This window comes from Eretmochelys imbricata, chromosome 6 (genome assembly GCF_965152235.1).
Source record: "Eretmochelys imbricata isolate rEreImb1 chromosome 6, rEreImb1.hap1, whole genome shotgun sequence".
Classification (NCBI taxonomy): Eukaryota; Metazoa; Chordata; order Testudines; family Cheloniidae; genus Eretmochelys; species Eretmochelys imbricata.
This window is the reverse complement of record NC_135577.1, coordinates 51,250,776-51,277,986: the sequence shown is the minus strand read 5'-3', so window position 1 is coordinate 51,277,986 and position 27,211 is coordinate 51,250,776. Positions and strand designations below refer to the sequence as shown.

The 27,211-nt window shown below is 43.8% G+C and overlaps 1 protein-coding gene across 2 annotated transcripts in view; it reads right to left on the bottom strand.

The window, feature by feature from the left end:
- The window catches only part of NAT10 (N-acetyltransferase 10), a 36,003-nt gene extending 19,494 nt beyond the window's left edge, over window positions 1-16,509 (bottom strand). The window contains exons 1-12 of one of the 2 annotated variants that reach the window (XM_077818522.1): window positions 16,398-16,509; window positions 14,069-14,191; window positions 12,175-12,266; window positions 11,050-11,221; window positions 10,420-10,542; window positions 9,412-9,473; window positions 8,416-8,530; window positions 5,403-5,510; window positions 3,945-4,078; window positions 2,027-2,120; window positions 1,258-1,356; window positions 504-640 (exon numbers count right to left, since the gene is read on the bottom strand). In XM_077818522.1, the coding sequence (XP_077674648.1) occupies window positions 504-640; window positions 1,258-1,356; window positions 2,027-2,120; window positions 3,945-4,078; window positions 5,403-5,510; window positions 8,416-8,530; window positions 9,412-9,473; window positions 10,420-10,542; window positions 11,050-11,221; window positions 12,175-12,266; window positions 14,069-14,176 (1,244 nt within the window). In that variant the 5' untranslated portion in view covers window positions 14,177-14,191; window positions 16,398-16,509. Of the gene's footprint in view, window positions 1-503; window positions 641-1,257; window positions 1,357-2,026; window positions 2,121-3,944; window positions 4,079-5,402; window positions 5,511-8,415; window positions 8,531-9,411; window positions 9,474-10,419; window positions 10,543-10,791; window positions 10,897-11,049; window positions 11,222-12,174; window positions 12,267-14,068; window positions 14,192-16,397 lie in introns of those variants that run through there. The other variant, XM_077818523.1, reaches the window with a different exon arrangement.
- Between the last annotated feature and the right edge of the window lie 10,702 nt (window positions 16,510-27,211).

Genomic DNA, 27,211 nt, shown 5'->3' with positions numbered 1-27,211 from the left:
CAGGGTGAAAGATGGCAGCTCTTTCAGGGCACTACAGTGATGTGACAAGAAGTGACTAAATTTCTGGCAGAAACATAAGGGGAATTTAAACAGGCAGGTACAGTAACCTATACTGGACTCTCGCCAGAATGCTGGAATTTTCTTAATCCCCTTTGTTCGGAAGGTGGCTGCTCTCCACAAACCTTATACAGTCACTCCTCCTAACAGACTTCAGCATCATGCTTAAACATTTGCTCCTTGTACAGGCACGGAACAGAGCATGTCTTCATGCCAGGGACAGGCAATTAATAGGAGGCTGGACTACTAAGTGACCCATAGAAGAGAATGAAGACAACAGTCAATTCAAAGGCAGCCATTAGACAGAGCGGTTATACAAAAGGGTCAGTACTAACAGAAAGAGTGTAAAGGCTGACCTGAATGAGAGCAGTAAATCTGCAGGGTCCTACAAGAAACTGCCCTTGCTGTTTGTTTTCCAGACAAGCAGGCCTGCGTGAGTCTCTTACCCATTGATCGTAGAAGCCATAAAGACAAGGTAAGGCCCCAGCAGGTTCTTCACCAGAGGTAGGGGGATAGCAGCAGCTTCATCAATCACCACAAGTTCAGCCTGGCCCAGTTTCACAGCATCGGCGGGATGTATGTACTGCAAGGAGCGAAGTCCCATTTTACTAAGGTAATCCCTATCCAGAGCAGCTGTCTGGGAGTTGGGGAGACTTCAAAGGAGGCAAAAGCTGCAGCCCTATAGAAGCAGTTTCCTTCCAAGGTCCCAGTCTCTGATTAGAGAGAAATGGAGTGCAGGCACTGTGGTAAACTAGTTGGGTGAACTTTAGTGACAATCCAGGGAGGAGGAATAGCAGGTCATATGCTTTGTTATGTCTATGGAGCCACAAAAGCACTTTATTTGTATCAGATTAGGTCTCCCTCATTTTTCCAGTCTGCTATATATTTGTGCTCCTTCCCCACACTTTTCTGGGCATTATTATAACACATACCAAAAGACAAGCATGTGCAAATCCAAGTGAAGATCCTTGACTTACTAGATCTCCACAGAGCTAGATGAATAGCTTCCCTTGGGGAACCCAGGGATCCGGAAGCAATTTGCCTCCTCTAACCTGTTTGAATACATGAGGGTGTGTAACATTATTACACATTATGTAAAATGAACACACTTAAGATTAAAAACGTAAGCGATATGCTATACTTCCAGTGGCCATGAATAGGAAATAGTGAGGCTGGAGAAGAGACATGCAGGTTAATTACCTGGATAGTCTGTCTGTGCTCCTTGAACACATTCACTCTGACGACTGCTTTATTAAACTCAGGGTTCAGAGACTGAATAATCTCATAGTCCAGATGTTCCTGAAGGAAGAGATTAAATAAAATGAAGATGCAAGAGCTAACAGAACAGCAGGTTGTGAGAAAAACGAAGTGTTTTTCAAATCTTTCATTCAGATTCTCACTTGCACTCCTGAGGGTCAGTTTATTTGCACAGAAATTCTGTAAAGAAAGCCTCAACCTGGATAAACCTACCTGTATTCCTAAAGTGAAAACAGTATTAAAAATATAATAGCACTTTGTTCCCTTTCGTCCATTCAATGAGATCCATCAGACAGCTGGTTTCTCCAACACTTGCAAAGTTCATGGAGTAGCAGATCCACAAATAAATTCCATTTCTTAGCAAAGAAGCAGTCATCTATTTAATCTATTTCACTTGTATTCCTAGCATTTACTTTAAATTGAGGGCCCTAAATGAAAATCTTGTATTAAAAGCAATATCCTTTTCCTTATGCAAAGAAATCTAGTTTCACAATATTTCTGATTTACAAATACTGAATGTAAACTATCAGCGCACTCTGATTCACTATGTACTTCTGAAAAGCATTATCAAGGCTTTTAGGAGCAAACAGCCTCTGGCTAAAAAGGTATCATTTTTAAAATAATCACGTAAAAGCCAAAATGAGAAATGCAGTTTTAAATCCCTAACTAAACATGATTCTATGAAACCACTGTAAAAGCCTGCTCTCCTTACCTGGTACTGCAGTGCATCAAAGCCTTTAAATACAAACTCAAATAGTGTGTGAAGGTTATCTGGACTGGGAGATGTCACAAAGATGTTGGAGTAACTGTTGAGGAAACAAAACAGGGTTTTAAATCCTTTTATCCAAAGCAGTGCAAACGATCCAGTTTATATTATACAGAGCATGTAAGACATTATAAAACACTGAAATTTAACATATACAAAGCATCTTAAACCATAAAGAGTTTATATAAGGCAGCTTTATACTGTAATAGATAGCAACAATTAAAGAGAAACATTCTTTCTACCACAGCTATAGGATACTTCTATGTGTGTACCACTACACCAAAGTATTCAGCAGCACATGCTTCTCTACTCCTGCATTCAACACTTACTTCTCCTGAAATGCCCACAAGTAGGAATCCTAAAAGTATTTTCAAAATTAGTTTTCCCAGTGGGGTCTCCAGTGCATCCTGTCCGCTCCATCTCACCTTTTTGACTATAAGCTGTATGGTCCAATGGCCATCTTCATTTTGTACAGCATTTGTCAGATCAATAATAAATCATCATCTAACCTTAAGTTCTTTTTACTGTTAACAAGAATTACACGATCTACCCTTCCATGAACGAACCCAAATCAGGGACTAAAGCAAATTATTTAATGTATTGTAATATCCCCATCACTATATCAGGATGAGACTGGCTACTTAAAAATGACTATTTTGGACATATACTAAGTGCTTTTATTTGTAAAACAAGCAAATCAATATTCTCAGATATCTAATAAAACTCGAGCTCGTATACAAAGGACAGTGGACTTCATTACATGAACGGATGTGACTTTAGTTAGATACAGCAATAGAACAGTTCTCTCTCCACACAAAAAGTAGACAATAATTAAAATGTACAGACAAGTCACTTGATAATTATGTTCCTGTGTTACTAGCTCTAGCAAAATTCATCACTTCTTGATGACTGATACTTGAAAAATGAAATAATTGTGAAATATGATCATTTCTGCTTCTGTTATGAATCTACAGCCCTATCCACGTTAAGCCACCATGCAAAAAAAAAAAAAAAGACGTTCAAAAAAACTAAAATTGTAAGCCCTTCCATTTCTTGGGAAACCTGCTCCACTGTACACAAGCATTATGTTAGGTTTCAGAGTAGCAGCCGTGTTAGTCTGTATTCGCAAAAAGAACAGGAGTACTTGTGGCACCTTAGAGACTAACCAATTTATTTGAGCATAAGCTTTCATCGGATGCATAGAATGGAACATAGAGTAAGAAGATATATATACATACAGAGAATATGAAATGGCGGAATAAGAGGTTAATTAATTAAGATGAGCTATTAACAGCAGGAGAAAAAAACTTTTGTAGTGATAATCAAGATGGTCCATTTAGACTGTTGACAAGAAGGTGACAGGATACTTAACACGGGGAAATAGATTCAATATGTGTAATGACCCAGCCACTCCCAGTCTCTATTCAAACCCAAGTTAATGGTATCTAACATTATGTTGTTTACCTAGGAGAGCCCTGATCCTATGAATACTTACGAATATCTTAACTTTGAGCCCAGAAATAGTCCCACGCTACATACAGATCCAAGCACACTGTCAGAATTCACCACACTTGTATCCTCAACTTCTATTGTTCATTGGTTTCACTACACAACTGATAACTGATTTTTAGTTGCCTACATTAATTTTTTTTTAAATGTGATTATTCTGACTTTTAAAGATTTAAAATTTCCTGTTAGTATAAAAATGGAAAAATTTGGAAATTACAATTATCCATCAAAATGCATAAAAAGCATTGCGTAATGTATGTATATTACTGACACACAAATGCACCTCAAATCCTTCTCAGCCTTCTCATTATTTACAAATGCAAATAAAAGCCTGGACAGCTGAGGTTAAGCTTACCCAAAAGCCACGGCTCCAGCTATAGCCAGTCCTAAGGCAGCAGATTTACCACGTCCCCTGGCAGCTGTTAAAGCCACGGTGCTCCTCAGAGTCTTCTCAGAAATGGCTTCAATAAATTTCAAAAGTGCTTTTGCCTAGTGAATAGGAAACAAAACACAGGAGTGGTGTTTAATGGAGCAATAAAGCCATGTGCACATGGTATCACTAATGGGAGCTGACACATCCCTTTTCCAGGTATTGGGGGGGCAGGACGGGAAACAATGAGAAAGAGAGACATTAAAACCGGCCAAATAACTTATTTTTTTCACCGCTTGATACTTAATACTACAATCTCTGAGCATGCTTGCACCCTGAGCTCTCAAAATGGGACTGGGCAAGACACAGAATCATAGCTATCGTTGTATTGTGGATCTCAAGAGCACGTTTTACTTGAGAACTTTAAATCACTTTATTCCAGAAGATTGTCATAAGCACCTTACTGTCATTTGTGCCTAACTCCACTTGGAAGTCCCAGAACCCCTCTGTAAGGTAGAAAAGTATCTGATCTATTGTGCAGATGGCAGGAACAATGAGGTTTAGAGACTTGCCCAAGGTCACACAGCAGGTCAATGGGAAGAATCTTAAATCCCAGTCTCAGATCTAACCACTAAGTGTACTCCCTGACCAAACCAACACTAAAAACTAGACATCATGAGAAAGCACGGGACAAAGTAGGACCTGTTTTAACTCTAGAGAGACACACACCCTCTAATCTGTGGAAGGGTGATGACACACAGAGAACAGCAGCAAGAGTAATAAGTATTTGCCTTTTACAAAGCATCTTTCACTCAGAAGGATCTCACAACTCTTCACAAATCACATGCTTGCAAAGTTACCTCTCGCAAGGAGAGCTGTACACGATCAGCACTCTGCACCACACCAGGGATAGGGACATTTTGAACAAGGGCACCAGGACAAGCCCTTGCTCAACTGAAAGAGCTGGGAATCTTTATCATGCATGGACTGGACTTGGAGTTTAAGTTGTTAAATGTAAGACACACAAAATAAGTTACGCGACAGCCCATTTTACCACCTCTTAAGGTAGCTGAGCTAAGTCAAGTCATGCCACGATTTGAACGTGTGGCTCAGTTGCCCACTTATCGCAAATCTGAGGCTTCAAGAGCTCTACGCCATTTCCTCTCGGTAAGTGAGCTTTCTAGCACAACTCCTCAGCCTCTTTCCATTCTAACCCTTCCTTTCATTAGGGAAAGTCAAGCTGCTTGAAGAGGCCTCTCAGAGCTGCCTTTGAGCTGCCCCGTCATGTTAACTCTTCCAAGCAAGCCAAGAGAGAGCTGCTTTCCTGTAGGAGGCAGCACTGGTTTGTGAACTTTTCATTCAGAGGCACAGCATGGGACATGAACATGAATGGCTGGGGTATCTGTCAAGAGAACGGCGCTCCCATTTTAACACCATGCCAACCTGATCCAGAGTTTTACAGCTATCCACCAGCACGCCTACAGGTTGCGTATCCTGCAAGCTCTCCTTCAATTCCTTCAGCTCCAGATCCTGAGGTCTGAGACTATCCTCCTAGAAGCAAGAGAAGAATTTAACAAAGCAGGATTAATACGGGACCTTACACCACAGCTGCTGCCTCCACACCTCTCGTATCTTGATATGGCAGGAAGAGACGTTCTATTGCAAATTTAATACTGGGGTCAGGCTTGTAGGTGGGGCATACATTTGGGTCCAACATATGATACATCCTTCAGAATGAGGGACCGGTGAGCTGTGAATCCAGTCCTCTCTGGACTTGGATTAGAAGAATGATCAACCCAGCCTCAATCCTAGATTATTGAGAACTGGTACAATAGGCTGTATTAACTCAGAAGAAGAGATTATTGCTAGATACCTTTCTAAAGTCTATTTTGGTAAGTCATCTTCAGTCTATTGAAAGAAAAATAAATCACGTGGATTACATCAAAGAAACACTGGGAGTAAGAGAAACCCAAAAAAGCAAAGAGTCAAGTTGACACGATTCTTGACAATCCCAGTCCCTATGCATTATTGAAGTCCATACGTGATGCAAAACCATATACTCTGTCTGCCCTAGACACAATGGGGCTATTGCAGAAGGGCATTCCCAGCAAAGCGTTAAGACAAGTTTTGCCAAACACTTCACAAATACTGGTTAAGCCACACAACACCCCACAAGGTGAGAAGCATTACAGAGGGGAAACTGAGGCACAGAGGCGAAGTAGCTTGCCACACAGCAAGTCAGTGGCAGAGCCAGGAATAGAACCAAGAATCCTGACCTATAGCCCCTGGCTCTAACCACTAAAACAAGCATTTACTGTTATTTGAATACTCTGAGGGATGGTTTCAGAACAAATCTGTAACTAAATTAAGGAACAGGTTTACAACTAATCTTTAAAAGTGCTCGTGCAAAGAATATGGTCATGGCCAGCTGGGGTACATGGATACCTCAACTTGTACATGCATGTCTGGGTTTGCATGCACATATAAGATATGGTGGGTATAAAGATTTGGCCCTAAATATTGATCTATTTATTACTCAAATATGAAATAAGTCTACTGATGTTCATGAACTGATTAAACACCTAAGTAGAGTCCCTCAATCGAGTTACTTCCCTGTTTCACTGTTGCTTATTATTCCTTATTTTCTAGAAGGGAGCTTCCAAGTCAGATCTATTCTCATCACACTTCTAATATCCACCACTTCGACAAGAGAATGAAATTTCTGCACTGCAGGCAAGTCATTATTAAATCTTATTTTTTCTTTGCTAGCTGTCTAATTACAGAACTCTATCTTAATGGCACATGTTTAAAGAAAGGCACATATCCTTGATTGAGGGAGGAAAGCTACGTGCTATACCTGTGGGCTAATGAGATGAACAGTTGCACAAAGCAGTAGATCCTGCTACTGATCCAGGGATCCACTTTCCAAAAACAAACACAAGCCATTATGTTAAACTGAAATAAGCAAGGAAATTCAGTGATAGAACTCCCAGACCACTTCTGGTCAACCTGTCAGGATTAGATACTGCAGCACAAATTATATAAAACCCACCCATTTTTCTGAGATGTCCCAGCTGTCAGTAATGGAGAATCACAGAACAATATAGCCACCTTAGCTTTCTTCTAGTTTTTATACTGTGTTCCTTTGTTCCTCCACTCTACACAGTCTAAGTTATGAGGGAAAATTCCCCTAATTACATCAGTGCAAGTGCAGGAGAGGCAAAAGACCTTGTAATAGCTTGAAATAGCAAGACAGTAGAAATAGCTCTTTCCCAACCTTTAGAAACAAGGGGATCAGTTTTCAAATTTAAGGTTGAGAGTTTCAAAGCTAACTAGTGGATTTAGACACACAAGTCCCACTAATTTTAAGTGGAAGTTGTCTAAATTTCCTAGTTATCTTTGGAAATCTCAAAAGAAAGCACTCAGCTGTACCGGAAAGCCCACTGTCTCCCTTCAATCATCTCCTATTTAAGTCACAATGGAACTTCAGGTGTGCTAAATCAAGACTGCTATTTGCAGCAGGATAAGTTTCAGTGTAAATCAGAGCACACCCAACTTAATGGCGGGAGGCATCCAGGCAGCAGAATCACTGCCTACCACAGAAGTTCATCATCAAACGAAAGGAAGGAGTCTGGAGACAAAAGCATGACATGGCAGTATTGCCAGTCACGTTAGATACTCAGATCTATGGAGAGCAGGGCTGTCATGCGGTCACTGATACTGTAACACCACCGCCAAAGTTCAGTGGAGAACAACAGTAGTAGTAGGTTTTGCAGTACTATCAACTGATACCACAATGCTATGGATCAGAACTTCTCAGGACTCAAATATCTTAAAGTTCTCTTGTCAATAGTGATGTACAAGTTTAGAGCACCTTCTGTTCCCCATACTTCCAAAACTTTGCAGATTATACACAGACGCTTCTTTCATCAGTGAAATGCAGGAAGTGCATAACAGCAATACTATTCAACAGTTTAGGTCAAGAAGTAAGGAGAAGCATCCAACATACTGCAGAGAATTTTGGTGACCAGAATTACCCAGACTAATATTCTCAGGACAGAGAGCTAAACCCCCATACATTTGTAAAACATGCCAAAAGATATTCAGCCACCATAAGTGATCAACCTCTCATCTGACAGCTGACATTGCCAGCAGCACGATACTTCCTAAGCTGCTAGAGGACTTTTTCAGCAATGATTCAAAGGAGCACCTTCTGCTGAATCACTGACACTGCTCCCGACAGCACCTAGATGGCTACTGCTTGCCAGATATAAGAAGCAGCTGAATCTTCAAGTCCAGAATTTAGAATTGGCTCTGTCCTCTTTTAGTCTGAGATTAGAATAATTCTTGGTATTTAGTGGGGAAGAAGAACCTCATCCTTATCACACTTTAAACTACTGTTTGCATCTTTGCCTTGGAAAAGGCTATTTGACTCAAATACATAATATGCACTTACCTGAGACTGTGGAGGAACTGGTGTTATGTTTGCAACGTGACTAGAAATTGGCAGGATGTTGAGCTGATCATCAATCACTATGCAGTTCTTACAAGAGGCCAGAGACAGAATGAACCTGCATGATTAGAGAAAAGCCAGCTCAGATACAGCACTGTGGCACCATAGCCCTTTGGTAGCTTGTTTACCCCGGCTCCCTTTCTCTCCAGATGCTGCATTTACAATCTGGTCCTGCTTTTACACAGTTTTATAGCTTGGCTGAGACAAGTTAGTTACTCAACCCCTTTTATTTAACGTTCCTGGTGTGCCCCACCGTTATACGTCTGAATGTTCTATAAACCAGAGACATTCACCTCCATTCCACCAACTTAAGGTGATCTTTCAAGAAAGCCTCAGAATATGACATGACGATTAATTTGAAAATATCAGTGTAAACAGGCAGCTCTTGACCCCAAGGTAGTAGTTACATGTACCCATCAACGTAAAATTCTAGGCCTTCATACTGGTTGTTGATTCCGTTTTACCCAAGAGACCACACATCCACCAGCTACATGCTAAAGAACATTCTATATTCTTCCCAGGGGGAAAGATGGTGTTAGTTATCTATCCTCATAGCAATGAAGACTTTTTATTCAGTATAGTAAGGCAGATTTCTTGGCCATGGAAGTGCTTTGTGAGTCTCATCAAGAGCCACAACAATGGGAGAATGTCATTCTGATATTTGTGCTTCTGCAGAGCCCTTCATCAAAGAATCTCAAAGCACATCACAAAAATTAACTCATTAGGCTCCACAATATCCCTTGTAAGACATGCAAAGGTTATACGTACATACACAACTCCCCCACCAGCGAAGTGCAGCCACTTCTGTGATAAGAAGGCACATACATTATTCTAAGTTAACAGGACATTGTGCCAATCCTGAAACAAGACCCTGCTGTGGATACCTTTCTTGCACATGCAGACTTGTTAGCTTAGGTTTTCAAGCTCCTAACAACCCACCTTTCGTTAAACCTCCCTATTATGTCCTGATGTGCCTCTGTTCTGTAGCGTGAGTGAACATCCTGAAACAACAAGACAAAGATCACTGAGTCTCACAAGTCTGAAACATGAAGGAATCTCTGGGTTAGAGCACAGCTTATATGGAATATAATTCATATGGACTATCAAACATCCCTTTGTCTCTATCCATTCTTGACTATGTTTCTCCTTTCCCCGGCACAGAACTTTCTTTTCCTGTATATCAGTCATCTCCCCCACCTTCCAATTTCCTCTTTAAAAATAATACCTTTTTACCCTTCCCAGCATTAATTTCCACGCCAGCCCTATCTACTCCCTGAACTTTATGTGATTGCATCATACTGTCTAATTTATGGCCCAGTCATGCAGGGGCTGAATATCGATGATGTATGCCTCATAAGTAAAGCTAAAAAACTGATTCTCCAATTCAAGTGATAACTCAATTACGACTAGTGAAACTCCCTAGCTGAAAAATGAATATATTCAGCATAAACAGGTTGCACTTCAGAGATTTTATCAGTAGTGAAGTTGCTCCTACTTAACAGTAGGTATGAATTTGGGAAATTGAGCTCCTCTTTCCAAGTTAATAAAATTCTAGCAAATGTGCCCACCCTGGAAAGAAAGGTAAAATTGTACATTCCATTTGCTTGTATAGTGCCCAGACCGAGATCATTAATACCGTGTCACACTGAGCTCCCAGAGAAGAATTGAATCCTTATTCTATATCTAAAGAATTAAGTTGTTAATGATGCATCCTCATATTTGATTCCTCAGTCTAGGAGGAATTCAAGTCACCTTGTTAAGCAGAACTGCCTAATGGCAGACACACACACAATAGCAGAGAAATAACAGTACGGGGGTGGGGGGAGAGAACCACTTAAATGATGACTCAGCATATAATATAAAGCCGAAGAGAAACGCACTATGTCTGGAGACTCTGGACCACCACTGTGTGGAAAAGGATCAGAGGTGCTTGTTAATCAAACATACCATGGTCACTGTATACAGCTGCTTCAGTGAGTTCATAGTTCTGAGGAGAATCACCACAATTCCACCTCCTTCCACTGTTTCAACAGTTCTAGCCAGCAGGTTTGGAGTCAAGGCTTCAAAATCCTAGTAACGAACAAATTCAAAGTTGTTGTGAGTCTTCCAAGACAACTGGTATCAGCTAGCAGGAATCAAACTACCATAAAACACATTTCTGGAGGTATGCGGTGTAGTTGTAGCCATGTCAGTCGGAGGAAATTAGAGAGAATGTGGGTGAGGTAATATCTTTTACTGAACCAACTTCTGTTGGTGAGAGCACCAAGCTTGTCTCTCACCAACAGAAGTTGGTCCAATAAAAGATATTACCTCACCCACCTTCTCTCTCTAATATTTCTGGAAGGCAAGCTTCTATAACATTAGTGTTTTCTTGCTTCTAATTCTGCCAACAAATCCACTGTGTTCACAAAAAGCCATGCAAAATACCTTGAGCCATCACCACTGAAAAATACAAGCAAGACACAGATTTCTCCTGTAAGGCATTTAAATTTCTAGAAAGGCAGTAAATGGCCCAGGGGAAAGAAGACTCTCATTCTAGTGTAATTTTTTTTTTAAGCTAAATGATAAATTTGTTACCTGGAGTACACACATGCCAAAGGTGTTACCAAGAATTTTATGGGTCTCATTGTAATAGCAGTAGTGAATGTTTGTGGCTGCTATAAACAACTCAAAAGGGTCATCCTGCTTTAGGTTTAAAGTTCCACTTTTAATCTTCTTTTGTAGTTGTCTCATTCGCTTTTTACGGTGGCTGGGAAAAAAAAAAACAATTATATGGGAGTTGTCATGGAAAGAGGGCTGGGCTGAGGAGGCTGTTTGAGATCTGGTTCAGATCTAAAAAGGGGGTTCCAGAATTCAGGCTCTAGGGTAAACCAGGGGTAATGTTTGGGTTACACAGTGTTGGACTCATCAACTGTTCCTAGGAGATTTCAACCCAAAAATCACAGAAATCAAATAGGATCAACTTATCTTGAAAAATTTCAGTTGTCTTATAGCCAAATCTGAAAGAAATCCCCAAAACAGGCCCCCTTTTGATTCTGAACCCATATTTGTAGGTACAGATTCAGATCCAGGGATTAATCCCCCCTTAAAGTCGAAGTTTTGACACGAGGGCCTACACTCTGCATTCAATTCTAAGGGCTTGTCTACACTACAGGTGCTACAGCATCGTAGCTGTGCCATGGTAGTGCCATAGTGTAGATACTTGCTACAGCGAGGGAAGGGGTTTTTCCCATGCTGTAGTTAATCCATCCCAAGAGGCAGCAGCGAGGTCAATGGAAGAGTTCTTCTGTCAGCCTAAGAGTATCTATACCGGGGCTCAAGTCACACCCCTGAAAAACACAGCTGGGTCAACCTATGCTTAGGTATAGATCATGCCTAAATGTTACTAAAGTTATGTAAGGGGGGGGAAACTAAGGTAAAGAGGGTCACCAGGCCACAGACTCAGCACCGGAGCTGTGATTAGAACTCAGCAGTTCGTGGCTCCCAGCCCCATACTTCTGCTACATTATTCAAGTCAAAACAAACAATTCTATTACACTGAAACTTTTGTACAATCATCACAGGATTTAGCTTAGTTTCTCCACTCAATTGAAACAAGCAACCTACATACAGCTGACCTGAGAAGAAGCTCCCTTAGATCAGCTTCACAACTTGGAGTGCAATTAGACTCCCCACGAAGAGTGAAAGACAAAAACCTCTTACCTGCTAAAGCCCAGCTCCTTCTTGTAACACCACAAGACTGAGGGTCTGGCCTTCACAGTTGCTTTAGATAGCATGTGGTGGAGTATAACCACCTATCAAAACAAAGGCACATTAATCACTGCTGCATTGAGAGGAGATAATCATGAAGTGAAACATTTTTTAGATCCCAAGTGGAAAATATCAGATTTTTGAGATAGACTCATATTGTACAAGTTCTCGGTATTAGCAGGAGGTAAGAGATGGCACAACTCACATCCAGCACCTTGTACTGACCCCCAAAACATCAGAACATGAACCCCATATAAGACATGCTACAGATTATAACCTGGAGCAGAATTGCTGGGAAAGGGAATCCTTTCTAAAGTCTGGACGGACAGTGCAAACCCATCAAGCCACTAAAGCAGAACTGTGCAAAGTGAGGGCTACCAATTTTTGCTTCAATTATTCCTTCCTATATAGTTCCACTTTGCCATATTTTAAAAACATAGCTGACATAGAAAAAAAGCATTCTGCGTACAAAGCAGATGAATCTCAGACATCACAAGGTTTGTACGTATGCTGAATGTCTAGCTATACGCTGCATAAAGGAGGAAAGGATGGGTAACTAGTTACTAGACAAACTGGTGTCTCTTTCCAAATAACTTGTTTGTAACCACTTATTTAGGCCTGGTGTACAAACGGTGTGTACAAGCTGTCAATCAAGGGTGCCATTTTTTTTAATCAGTTGAGTTATACCAGTATAAGTGCATCCACATTAGGGGTTGTATTACTATAAAGGTGCTTTATACTGGTATGGTTTATTCTCCTTTCTCTATAGGAATAAGCTATAAATGAGTCTATACTGAGGAGATGGTCTGCGCCACCTGAATTATATTAGTAGAGTATAGTAGCAGCATATTTAAAACTATGCAACTTTTGCGTTTAGACAAGGCCTTCACCATCTATTGCACAGGCAGACTTTTAAACAAAGGTAACTTTTCCCCATGTCTCTTGAAACCTGCATCAGCACACACCAGCAGCATTGCAGAGGCAGCACATTCCACCCCTATATAGTAGATGGGGGTGTCTGAATTTGGGCAGTGCTCGCCATTCGCCCTCACTAGAACATCCACTGAGAGCCCAAAGGGGAAGATGTATGGGCGAAATCTTTCCATACAATGTTGCCTCTACAAATTACTCCAGCAGGATTTCTACTGTGGTGAGCCTCGCAAGATAACTGGATAGATAACACCTGGCTTGAGTCACAAAAGTGACAATTTGTAGGAGAACATTAGGATAATTTTACCATTTTAAATTAAATGAAGGGGAAACTCTCACCAGCCTTGTTAGGGAGTAGTGTCTTTTTCCTTTAGAAAGAGTTCAGATTCTTCTTTATTTTACCTGCTTTATTTTCTTTCGTGAGCTTTTTTAAAATAGCAGATGATGCTTAATATTTACATCCTTCCAAGCACTATTGATAATCCTTGTTTCTATTATTTCATGGTTTGTCTGAACATAAATATCACACTCTACAGCATTTACATCCTTATTAGGTACAATACATAGTATACTGTTCATTTTTAGAGAAGTTTTTCTGTAAATATACTAACTCAATGTCTACTTGTCAGATAAGATTCTCACTCTGCTACTCTAGAAATTAGTTTCTTTCCTTATGAAAGGTGCAAATTATTTATACCTCTACTTATTTACCATTGTGGGCCATGTATTCAGCTCTCCATGTGTTATGTGGGCCATATCCACAAACTATATATATACCTGTGTGGCCCTGAGGATGTCATATGGGCCAGAGCTGTGTTCTGATTGGGCTGTGGGTTAAGAACCACTGCTCTAGACTCAGACTGTACATTAACTAAAAAGAGCCACTGAAAATATCTGGTCCTAGGCTGATAGTTACCTGATCCTTCCCATGGTCTCCAACTAGAACAAAAAGTGTTCTGTGTCGCTCAGCCACTCCATTCTCAATTAGCACTCGAATGCGATTGTCTACCTTCTTGCGCTGCATGGTTAGTGAAAATGCCTGAAAAGTTTTTTCAAAAGTTAGCCAGTCTCAGACCTACAACAGCGTGTTTCAGTTTAGGATGTACAGTGGTGCCAAGAACATAAGATGCCCAAAGCTTTCATGAGATGGTTGAGATTTTTACATCAGATATTCTTTGCTTTTTTCATTCTGACACTACCTTCCAACACAATCACAGATTTGATGTTTTTGTTTTTTAAGTATCTGATTTTAAAAAAAGCAATTTGACAATTTCTGGTGGAAATTGTTTACATTAGAATGATGTTAAAGAAACATTTAACACAGTGCAATAACTCAGAAGGGTCTGTCATACAATTAAAAAGCAGACAGCATTTTTCCAACACTGGGTTTCACTTGTAAATAGTTATCTTTAACGAGCAAGGCAGCACCTTCTTCCTTCCAATTGCCCAACCCTTAAGTTCACAGTACTGGATGTTTTTGTATTGTTCCAGCAAAGTCACTAAGATAATAAAATATTAGATCTTACAATCACCTTATTCTGATTACCATGTTGCTTTTTTCTCCTCCACTCTCATCACAAGATTTAAGCAGCTGTTATTTCACAAAGCACTAGTTACAGATTAAGGATTTACTCCAGTGGAAAGCAGGGTTCCAAGTTCTCAAAGAGGAAATGGCTATTAAAGTTGTATTAGAGTCACAGAATCACTTTCTGGCTCCTGAGGTTACCAAAAGAGTAACTTCAGTAATATTTTGGGAAGTACAGGGAAGGATGAAGAGCATAATCAAACCGTCATTTTATTTTTAGGTACTTCATTGGGTGACAAGACTAAAATCAATGCAGTATGCTGCTGGAAAAACTGAGATTTCACTTCCAATGGTATACAGCTCTAACGTTTTTTTGAGATGCTGGACTTGCCCCATCGCCAACCATTAGTTTAGCAGTGCTTTTTGAACACTATTGCAGGACAGCGTGATAAGCAATGGCTCAATATTTACTCCATGCTTTAACTATGTGTAGTCACATATACACACACAGGCCATGACTGTCAGCTGATCATATTCAGACGGACGAAAGTTCTTGCATGTTCATTTCCGAAACTTAGACCTCTAGTCAGTGAGCTAAAGGATTATTAACGCCAATGAAGAGCAGCACTGAGGTAGTTCAGCCAATAGGCAATACATTGTTTTGATGGGCTGCAAAAAGGTTCCCAGACCCATTGTGTCTACCCGAAATTGTAAAGATTGTATCCTTTTTGTTCTCCAAGTGTACACACGTGTGCATACACACACATCAGATCCTTAAAAGCTTCTCTGAAGCAGAAGTGACAGAAAAGGGCTATTTGATCACCTAGTCCAGTGGTTCTCAAACTTTTGTATTGGTGACCCCTTTCACATAGCAAGCCTGAGTGTGACTCCCGACCCCCATGCTTATAAATTAAAAACATGTTTTTTATATTTAACACTATTATAAATGCTGGAGACAAAGCAGGGTTTGGGGTGGAGGCTGACAGCTCGCGACCCCCCATGTAATAACCACATGACACCCTGAAAAGTCATGACCCCGTTTGAGAACCCCAACCTAGTCCATCCTCTGCCTGTTTGGGCTGCTCCCTGCTGTAATTTTCATATTCCAAGGTGACTAAACACCTTCATAAAATCAGAATATGTTCTTCAGAAAACAAAACAAAAACAAGATGCCAGGTGTCCAACAACACAGGCCCTCTGATCCGCACGTAAAGCAGGGGGGGGAAAAGGAGCAAGGAAAGCTGTATGGGAATGAATTTAGGAGTATCCCGAGTTTAACATGGGACTGGGGCTGGTTCGGAAGAATGAGTGTGGGAAAGGGGAGAAAGAAAAGACCAAGATTGCTAGGGAAAACAGGAAAACGGAGCACCCCCGGAGCAGGAAGGGAGAAAGAGACCGGAGAAGCACGGGATGGGGGCGCCAGGAAAATAAAGAGGCTTGTGAAAGCGTTGGGGGAAGGAGGTTGTAAAGGGCTGCGCGGTGAAGTACATCACACGCACAGATCATGGCCGCCAGGCTAACTGATGCGAGCCACATGGCAGAAACTTCTCATATTTTCATTTCCAAAACTCCAGCCGACAGGAGGAGGAAAAAACGGCTCCAGGGGCAAACGCACCCACGCCTCCCAACTCCGCAGCCCCCTGCCCACGCCCCGCCACATGACAAACCATCGCTGACAACAGGGCTCGGGGGCCCTCCCGACTACCTCCATCGCACGCACCTCACCGAGCCCGGCGGCGGGGCCGCGGGACACACCCCGGGTCGCGGAGGCGACTGCTCCGCAGCTCCGGCCCCAGCAGCGAGCCGGCCTCCGGCAGCGCGGCTCCGTCCCCACGTGGCAGGCGGCCCAGGGAGGAAGGACTCGGCGAGGCGGGGAGGCGGCGCGGCGAGCGGAGCATGCGCGGTAACTTCTGCTGACGGCTCTGCCCGGAGTCCGCCCGCACTGGGCAGCGCCTCCCGGCGGCGGCTCGCGGGGCGGGAGGGATGGGCGGTGTCGGGGCGGGAGCACTGAAGGCGCAGGAGGGGCAAACCGCTGGCAGCCCAGGGAGCAGCGGGAGGGCGACCAGAGAGAGGGGGCGCGACCCACGCTGGGGATCCCGCTGCGGCAGCGGGGAGGCAGCTCCGCGCCGCAATTTCTAGGCTATTTCGGGGGAGGTGGACACAGCTTTTAAAACCCAGGCCTGGCCCAGCTCGGGCTAAGGGGCTGCTGTTTAACTACAGTGTAAAGATCCGGGCTCCAGGAGCCTGCGAGGTAGGAGGGCCCCAGAGCTCACGCTGCAGCCGGAGCCCGAACGGCCACACCGGTTAAACAGCCCCTTAGCCCGCCAGCTGGCACAAGCCAGCCGTGGTTGTCTAACTCTAAGGGCAGTATAGACATACACACCCTACCCGTTAAGGGACACGGGGCAGCTGGAGCGCTACCCCGGCTGTGAAGTGCAGAGGGAGAGGGTAGCATGGCTGAACCTGTTAGGCAGATATACTGAATTCCCTCCAGAGCTGATATTGCCTTTTCTGGGTACAGGTGCAAGTAGTAGTTACATAGTGCGCTGCTGTTTAAAATTAGGTACTTGGTGTATATGAATACTCTTTGGTGGTCAAGAGCAACACAAAGGATTATTATTTAGAAGAGGGAGTGCAGAATGCTCCGGCCCACTTTAGGAGCACTAGATCAGGGAGGGTAAGGGCCTTATCGCCCTTACCCCAAGGGGAATCTAAAAAGATGCCTTTTAAGTCCCTTTAAATTTAATTGAATGTCCTTTGTTATTATATTATGAGGAGAAAAAGTAAACACAAGGGAAGGTGTGTGAGTGTTCAGCTTTCTGTATAGAGCACGCTTAAGCATTACCTCACTCCCATTTTTGTCCTCCACCTGTAACAGTTTGCACAGCTAGACCCTGATTCACAAAAAAGTCAGGAAGTTTTAAAAAATTTACATCAGACACAAGGGGGGAAGGGAGAAGGGGTGAGAAAGGAGCAGCTTAAGAAATATACAAGGTGGATGGGACAGGTTTTTTTTTTTTTTTTTTTTTTTTACTCCTGGCAGCTCTTTGAATGCAGAATTAGCACAGAATAAAGATGAAGTTTAGAAGTACAGGGGAAAAAATAAGGAACATTAAATATTTTTTATAAGTTACACTACTATTTCACAAGTGCAAGACTAGGCAACAACTCATAAAATGATCACTACCCTATTGAAAAGTTTGATTTGTACAATCTGCTACCCACTTTCTAGAATATAAGAAATACCACCCCATTAAACAATAAATGCAGAAAAGATAGCAAACATTTTAAAGTCCACAAACTGGTCTGTATGCTGCTCACTGGCGGCATAGAACGGGGAGATCATGGGATACAGGCTCTTTCAGATGTTAAATTGCATTTATAACTAACATAGATGGCTTAAGTGGATAATTACTTTAAAAAGTAGATGCTATAGTTCCCATAAAATGCAGGTGTTTTATACATTAACTCAGAGGACACTATAAGGAGGAACTGCCTACCTGGGGCCTGACCTAGAATCATAGACTAAGGTCAGAAGGGACCATTATGATCACCTAGTCTGACCTCCTGCACAATGCAGGCCATGGAATCTCACCCAGCAACTCCTGTAACAAACCTCTAACTTATGTCTGAACTACTGAAGTCCTCAAATTGTGGTTTAAAGACTTCAAGGTGCAGAGAATCCTCCAGCAAGTGACCCGTGCCTCACACTGCAGGGGAAGGCGAAAAACCCCAGGGCCTCTGCCAATCTGCCCTGGGGAAAAATTCCTTCCCGCCCCCAAATATGGCGATCAGCTAAACCCCGAGCATGTGAGCAAGATGCACCAGCCAGACACCCAGGAAAGAATTCTCTGTAGTAACTCAGATCCCACTCCATCTAACGTCCCATCACAGGCCATTAGGCATATCTTCCACTAGTAGTCGAAGATCAATTAATTGCCAAAATTAGGCTATCCCATCATATCATCTCCTCCATAAACTTATCAAGCTTTGTCTTGAAGCCAGATATGTTGTTTGCCCCCACTGCTTCCCTTGGAAGGCTGTTCCAGAACTTCACTCCTCTGATGGTGAGAAACCTTTGTCTAATTTCAAGTCTAAACTTCGTGATGGCCAGTTTATATCCATTTGTTCGTGTTCACGGTAGTATTGATCTTAAATAATTCTTCCCCCTCCATAGTATTTATCCCTCTGATATATTTATAGATAGCAATCATATCTCCTCTCAGCCTTCTTTTAGTTAGGCTAAACAAGCCAAGCTCTTAAGAGTCTCCTTTCATAAGACAGGTTTTCCATTGCCTCGGATCATCCTAGTAGCCCTTCTCTGTACCTGTTCCAGTTTGAATCATCCTTCTTAAACATGGGAGACCAGAACTGCACACAGTATTCCAGATGAGGTCTCACCAGTGCCTTGTATAACCTAGCCTGATGCATCCCAAGACCCCATTAGCTTTTTTTGACAGCCATATCACACTGGCAGCTCATAGCCATCCTGTGATCGACCAGTACTCCGAGGTCCTTCTCCTCCTCTGTTACTTCCAAGTAATGTGGTCCCAGTTTATAACAGAAATTCTTGTTTTAATCCCTAAACACATGACCTTGCACTTTTCACTATTAAATTTCATCCTGTTACTATTACTCCAGTTTACAAGGTCATCCAGATCTTCCTGTAGGATATCCCGGTCTTTCTCTGTATTGGCAATACCTCACCTCCCAGCTTTGTGTCATCCGCAAACTTTATTAGCACACTCCCGCTTTTTGTGCCAAGGTCAGTAATAAAAAGATTAAATAAGATTGGTCCCAAAACTGATCCCTGAGGAACTCCACTAGTAACCTCCTTCCAGCCTGACAGTGCACCTTTCAGTAGAACCCGCTGTAGTCTCCCCTTTAACCAATTCCGTATCCACCTTTCAATTTTCATATTGACCCCCATCTTTTCCAATTTAGCTAATAATTCTCCATGTGGAACTGTATCAAATGCCTTACTGAAATCAAGGTAAATTAGATCTACTGCATTCCCTTTGTCGGTGTCTTCCAGACCCAGGTGCCGTCCTGTGGCCACACTGCTCCACCAGAAGCAGAGAGGGAGCCGGGACTGAGAGCAGCCGCTTGGGTTCCTGGATCAGAAGGGAGATGCTGCCCTTTTCCAAGCGTAGGGGAGGGTCAAGGTTACAGGAGCCCATCAGCTTGATCTAGTGAGAGGGGTTCCTTCCTTCTCCAATCCCGAGCCTATGGGGGGGAGGGAGGCAGCAAAGTCAAGGAGCTAGGGGTAACAGCAGTAGTTTGAGCTCTGGGGGAGGAATTCCTCAAATCCTGGACCCTAGGGAAGGAAAAGCAGGATATGCATCAGGGAACCCTATAGGGAGCTATGCTCCCCAACTGCCAGCAAGGGAGAAGGGAAGCTCTGGCTGCTTGGGCTGGCTGAGAGAACACACACCTGGAGGGATGTCTATCTCACTTTCACCCCACAGCAAACCGCAAAGGAGGTGAAAATTCTCAGGGGGTTTTGTTTTGAGCAGACACTTGCCTCACAAAGCATAGCCCCTCTGCAGATGCATGCAAGCCCTATTAGCACAAGGCAGGAGGGCAGCTGCTGTACCGAGAAGGGTCTTGGTTCGTGGGTAAACACCTCCCAGAGTTGGGTTCAACACCTACACAGAAGGGGACAGTGATCTTGGTCAGCTAGACCAAAGATACACACTGGGCCCTGGCATGCCCCTTGCTCACTGTAGACAAATATACCATACATGGGTTTGCTAGAACACAACTTCAATTATGAAATGTGGTAGGGGTTTGTGTGTTACACACGTTTTTAAACCTACAATATTCCAAGTTTCTACTACTTGAATATTGTATCTGAATTCAAAACAAAATTAAAGGATTCACTGAAAACAAGTGTAAAGTACTACACTTAGGAAAGAAAAATACAAAATAGGGAATAAGTGACTATGGGGTAGTACTGCTGAAAAAGATTGAGAGATTATAGGGTCTCTCATCTAATGAGTCAACAATTGATGCAGTTGTGAAAAAGCCTAATATTTTGAGGTACATTAATACAGGTGTATAAGACACAGGAGGTAACGGTCCTGCTGTACTTGGCACGGGTGGGGCCTCAGCTGGCGTTCAGTGTGAAATTCTGGGCACCACACTTTAGAAAAGATGTGGATAAATTGGAGAGTCCAGAGGAAAACAACAAAAATGATAAAAGGCTTAGAAACACCTAACCTATGAGGAAAGTTTTAAAAAACTGAGCATGTTTAGTCTTCAAAAAAGAAGCCTGAGGGGGAACATAACAGTCCTCAAATACGTTAAGGACTATTATAAAGAGGGCGATCAACTGTTCTCCATCTCCACTGAAGTAATGGGCCTAGTCTGCATCCAGGAAGATGTAGTTTAGATATTAGAAAAAAATTTCTCACTATAAATGTAGCTAAGTACTAGAATAGGTTTCCAAGAGAGGTTGTGAATCCCCATCAGTGGATGTTTATAACAGGTTTGACAAACACCTGTCATGGATCGTCTAGGTTTACTTGGTCTTGCCTCAGCACAGGGGGGATGAACTCTACATTTCTATGTCCCAATTTTTAAAAATGTGTTTCTTTGTACACCTCCTGATACACAAGAGTCTTTCCAGCCAGGGTGAAACGATCCAGGCAAGGGAACAGTGAAACTAATTCTACCCAAAGAATGGTGAAACAAAGTAAACCAACTGATATAATAGTCTTTTACAAAAATTTAAGACAGAAATGTGTTTTTCAAGCTGTCCTGCCTCTTCCACTTGAAAGATGTTTGGTCATTTATTGACTCCTTTGCAGATTTGATGTCAGAGTTTTAAAAACAATTTACAATACACATCTACTTAAGTTTTGTTTTAGTAATTTTATGGTTGTGAAGCTGTAGAAGGAAGGGAAGTCAAGTGACTTTCCCAGAAATAAAACACAGATGACCTGCATCACAACTATAGCACTTAGGAGCATAACAGAAGGTTACTCATCTTATGCAGTAACAGAGGTTCTTCAAGATGTGTCCTCCTGTGAGTGCTCCACTTCAGGTGTCGGTGCATCCTGGCGCCCATCAGTGACTTATGGTAGCAGTGTCTGTGCGGGTCACATGTGCACAGTCGGCGGGTCACGGTGCCATTGTGTCCGCATCTAATGCACACACCACTTCAGGTGACTGTAGAACAGTGTTCCTCAGAAGACAGGAGGGACTTCAGGTTCATTTGAATCGTAGAGGAAAATACGTTAAGCGTCAGCCCTGGAGTCTTGACTGATTGAATGGTATAGTCTTCTCTTCGCAGGTGGAGTGTAGACCTCCAAAGTGCGAAGAGTGAGTGGAGCACCTTGTCTGTCTTGTTTGAAAAGAGTTCTCTCAGTCAAAAGGTAGGTCCTCAACCTGGGTTTGGAGTTCTCTTTGAAAAGAGAAGCTCTTTTCAAACAAGAGAGCCAGAGGATTGTAACCAGGATGGCTGGTGCATGACTATGGCTGTGGCTGTGGTTCTGGCTGCCATGTCCACGACGTCCAAAGACGCTTGAAGGACTCTTTTAGCTAGGAGTTGGCCCTCATTTACAATGTCCTGGAATTGTGACTGTTTCTTTTTGGGGAGCTCTGCTGTGAATGAGCAGAGTTTCCCATAATTATCATAACTGTATTTTGCCAGCAAGACTGAGTAGGTGGAGACTCAGAATTGTAATGTCACTGAGGACTAAATTTTTTGTCCAAAGAGATCTAGCCTCTTGTGTTCTTTGTCACGTGGGGTCGATAAAAACTGTAGTTTGCCACATTGATTAGCAGCATAGAACACCAAAAAGAGTTGGGTGTGAGACGAGGAAATCTGCCCCTTTGGTGGGAACATAATACTTTCTATCCACCCTTCCGCATGTCAGTGGAATTGAGGCCAGTATCTGCCAGACTGTCTCCACTGGTTCTAAGATCACATCATCGATGGGCAGAGTGATTTTGGAAATAGATGTAGGTTACAAGATTAGTACAAGCTTGTGTTGGTTTGTATGCACTTCCTCCAACAGGATGTCCTGGCTTTGGCTGACCCACTTAAAGAGTTCCTGGAACTGTTTGATGTCATCCGCCAAGGTAGGTGGTAGTGGCATGATTACCTCATCCAGGGAGGAGGAAGAATTGTAAGCAGGAGATGTCACTTCCTCATCAGTGGCTGTTTGTGTCATCCCCAACATCCTGAGCCTCTGTTGGCTGTGAAGTGGGAGACATGGGATAAGACCTCAGCTCATCTCTATGAGCCATGGGTAGCCTGGAGTGGAGACCCCAGTAAGTTGCCCACAGTTCCCAATGTGCCCACTGCACTGGGAAGGCCATTGATGGATATATGTCCACAGTAGTCCATACCACGGTTGAGCCAGCTGATAAGGGTATTTATGACCCATCTGGCTCCAGGCTGGTTGTCAGTCTTTCAGTGATGAGTGGTGCAGTGAGAAAGTGCATGGTTCCTACACATCATCATCAGACAAGCGTACCGTGCCATGAGAAATATGGGGATCCCCTCTAATGTACAGGAGAGCCCTCGGTACTGAGTAGTGGGGACTGCGGTGCCAATGACACAGCCAAGTCTCTCTGTTGCAGTAGGTTGTGGCAGTAGTTTTGATGTCAGTGCCATTGGCGCCAATGGGGACGCTCTTGTTGGTGCCCTCAGATGTGGTTTTGATGTATTTGGTGCGGTCAGTGCCAACTGCAATGTCGGTGCCAAGGCGGAGGCTTAGGGCCTGAGGAGACACTCAGTACCAGGTCCCTTAAGGGTGAGTTTGGTGCCGTGGAGGAGGCATTTTGCCACCTGGCCAACTCAGTCTTCTTTGCTTGGGACTTGGCAGTGCTGGAAGTGCCCGGAGCATCGTAGGTGCTCACCCAAGCCTGTGTCAGCATCGGGGATAGTGACCTAGCAGGAGACTGCCTATGTTTCCGCAGTGCTCTCTGCGGCGACGCCTGCACCCTCTTTCTCGGTCTTTTAGAGGAAGCCACGTTTCTTGTTCCTGCGGGGTGGTGCCAGAGGAAGGTCTGTTGGTCTGGCTTTGGTTGGAGAGATTTCTCCATCAGTATCATTTTCAAGTGGAGATCTTGGTCACGCCAGGATCTCACTTTCAGATTACTGCAGTGGGCACATTTTTGCAGGATATGTATCTCCCCAAGACATCGGAAACACAAAGCGTGTCCATCCGAAACAAGTATTGCTTCACGGCAAGAGTTGCATCACTTAAAGCCTGGGGAGCTTTAAAGCTCTGATGTTAACTGACCCCGGTGGGGGGAGGGTAAACTGGTTAAGTAAACTTTTTTCCCCCTAAAACTAGCACCAACACGAACTATAACTTTTTAAAGACTGTTTAAACTGCTCTCTTTTTTAAAAGAGAACAATGGCAAGAATAATGAACTCTGCCCCTAAGCTCTGTCTTCAGCCAAGGGTGGTTGAGAAGGAACTGGAGTGCTCGGGTCCTGCATGCGCTAGATGCGACACCAATGGCACCGCAAGACACCTACTGCGCACGTGTGACACGCACAGACGCTACTACCGTAAATCTCCGACTGACAGTGCCAGGAGTCACTGACACCTGAAGTGTAGCACCCACAGGGACAGCACTCGAAGAATCAGCTTTCTGCCGGAAGCACAGCAACAGGAGATCTGGCATCCACTCTTGAAGAGGAGGTTACTCACCCAGTCCAGTAACTGATGTTCGACATGAGCGTCCCCATGGGTGCTCCACTTCAGGGCAAGGTGCGTCCCAGCCCCTTCGATCAGAGATTTCTGCAGCAGTAATCCTACGGGCTGTGCCTGCCTCTCGAGCTGTCAGTGTTCTAATAGCGTGTGGACAGCCTGGGCGCCTCAGTTCCTTCTCTGCAACGGAGTGTGTTACAAATTCCAACGTAGAGGGGAGGAGAGCAGGCAGTGGAGCACCCATAGGGACACTCATCTTGAAGAACGTCAGTTACTGCACAGGGTGGGTAACCTCTTCGAGAAAGAGATGTCCCTGGGGGTGCTCCACTTCAGGTGACTGAAAAGCAATACCCCCTAGGGTGGTTGGGACTTCGGATGAGGCAAGAAGGCTGTTGACAAGACAGCTCTACCCCATCTGGTGTCAGACGCTGCCGTGTGGATGAGAGCATAGTGATTAGCAAAGGTAAGGGGAAGTTACACACCTTGCAGTAACTGAAGTTCTTTGAGATGTGTGTCCCTGTGGGTGCCCCACTCTAGGTGTCAGTGGGTCCTGGTCGGGACGCAGGCCCTCCGTTGGTATCTCCCGTCTCGTTGGAATCTTCCTGAGCACCTGCGTCCCACACCCCCCTCAGTTCCTTCTCTACCGTGGAGCAATTATACTAGCACTCCAAAGTAGAGAGGAGGAAGGTGGGGAGTGGAGCACCCACAGGGACACACATTTCGAAGAACTTCAGTTACTGCAAGGTGAGTAACTTCCCCTTCTTCTTCGAGTGCTGTCCCCGTGGGTGCTCCACTCTAGGTGAATGTGTAGCAGGACCCACTATGGTCGGTGGGACTTTGGAGATGCGGCAGTGAGTACTGTAGAGAGTACTGTATGGCCTACTATAGTGTCTGCCATGGTATCTTGTGTGATAGCATAGTGTTTGGCAAACGTGTGTTCAAATGACCATGTCGCCGCTCTACAGATGTCAGAAATGGGTACATTATGTAGGAAGGCAACAGAAATTGACATAGCTCAAGTGGAATGAGTTCTAATGCCTTCGGGCAGTTGAATATTTTGAATACAGTAAGAGGATCTGATGCAGTCAGAGATCCACTTGGACAGATGTTGTTTATAGATAGCCGTACCTTTTGATCTTTCGGTGATGGAGACAAAGTTGTGGAAATTTACAAAATGGCTTCGTCCTGTCTAAGTAAAAGGCAATTGCTTGCCTGACATCGAGAGTATGCAGGGATGCCTCGTGTGGAGTCTTGTGAGATTAGGGATAAAAAGTAGGCAAGTATATCAGTTGGTTAAGGTTGAAGGTGGATACCACCTCAGGGAGAAATTTAGGATATGGTCTCAGAGTGACTTTGTCTTTGGAGAAGATTGCGTAGGGAGGATGGGCCATCAGGGCACTTATTTCACCTACTCTCCTTGCTGATGTTATTGCAACTAAGAAAGCTACCTTCATGGACACAGGGAGAAGAGAGGAGGTACCCAAAGGCTCGAATGGAGGTTTCACGACAGCGTGAAGAACGAGGTTAAGATTCCATGTAGCTGCCGTTGGGTAAATTTCAGGGTAGAGATTTTGCAGGCCTGTGAGAAATCATTTTATGGTGGGGTGGGTAAAGAGTGAATAACCTTCTAACAGGTCGTGGAAGGTGGTAAGCACCGCCAGGTGTACTTTGATGGAGCTGAGCGAAAGTCTGTCCTGTTTTAGTCTCAGGAGGTAGTCTAGAATGTTAGGGAGGGTCACCGTATTGGGCGTTAAGTGATTACCTGAGCACCAGAGGACGAATCGCTTCCACTTCTACAGGTAAGTTTTACAAGTGGAGTCTTTTCTACTGTGCAGGAGAATGTATCAGACTTGCTCGGAACAGGCTAGTTCATGGGTTTGGAACCATGAAGGAACCAGGCTGTCAGGTGGAGCTTTTGGAGCTGGGGGTGAAGAACCGGTCCACTGTCCTGCGAAAGGAGATCTGGCCTGTTGGGGAGAGCCCGTGGATGATGGGAGGACATGCGGAGTAGGTAAGGATACCACGTCTGTCTCGGCCAAGCCGGGGCAATAAGGATGACCCGGGCCTTGTCGTCTATGATCTTCCGAAGAACCCTGTGTAGCAGAGGGATTGGTGGGAAGGCATAGAGGAGAGAGTTGTTCCATGCTCCTAGGGATGCAGTCCCGAGTCCCGCTCTGGAATGAAACAGCTGACGTTTTTGATTCTGGGGTGTGGCAAAGAGGTCTACTGACGGGGTGCCCCAGAGGGAGAAGAACTGTTGAAGTATTATGGGATGCAGTTCCCATTCATGTTCTGTTGAGAAGTGTCTGCCGAGTGCATTGGCAGTAGTGTTGGGGCAGCCTAGTAGGTAGGAAGTGATGATTTGTATTTGATGTTGTGTGCACCAATTCCATAGTCAGATGGCTTCCATGCAAAAGGAATGTGATCGGGCTCCCCCTTATCTGTTGATGTAGTACATACATGCTATGTTGTCTGTTAAGACCCGAATAGATTTGTTCTTTATGAGGGGAAGAAAGTGAAGGCATGCTTGCCTCACTGCTCTGAGCTCTAAGAGATTTATGTGTAGGTGCATCTCTGATGCAGACCACCAGCCTTGTGCCCCCCTAGATGCACTCCCCAGCTGATTAGGGAAGCGTCTGTGGTGAGCATGAGCATTGGGGATTGTTACTGGAAGGAAACCCACATGCAGAGGTTTTCTGGGCTTGTCCACCAATGTAGGGAAGCTAGAACACTGGGAGGAGGAGTTAGCAGCATCCCTAAGATGTGTCTGTTGGGTTTGAAATGGAAATTGAGCCAGCCCTGAAGACATCTCACATGTAGCCTGACATACTGGACCATGAAGGTGGTGGCTGCCATGGGAC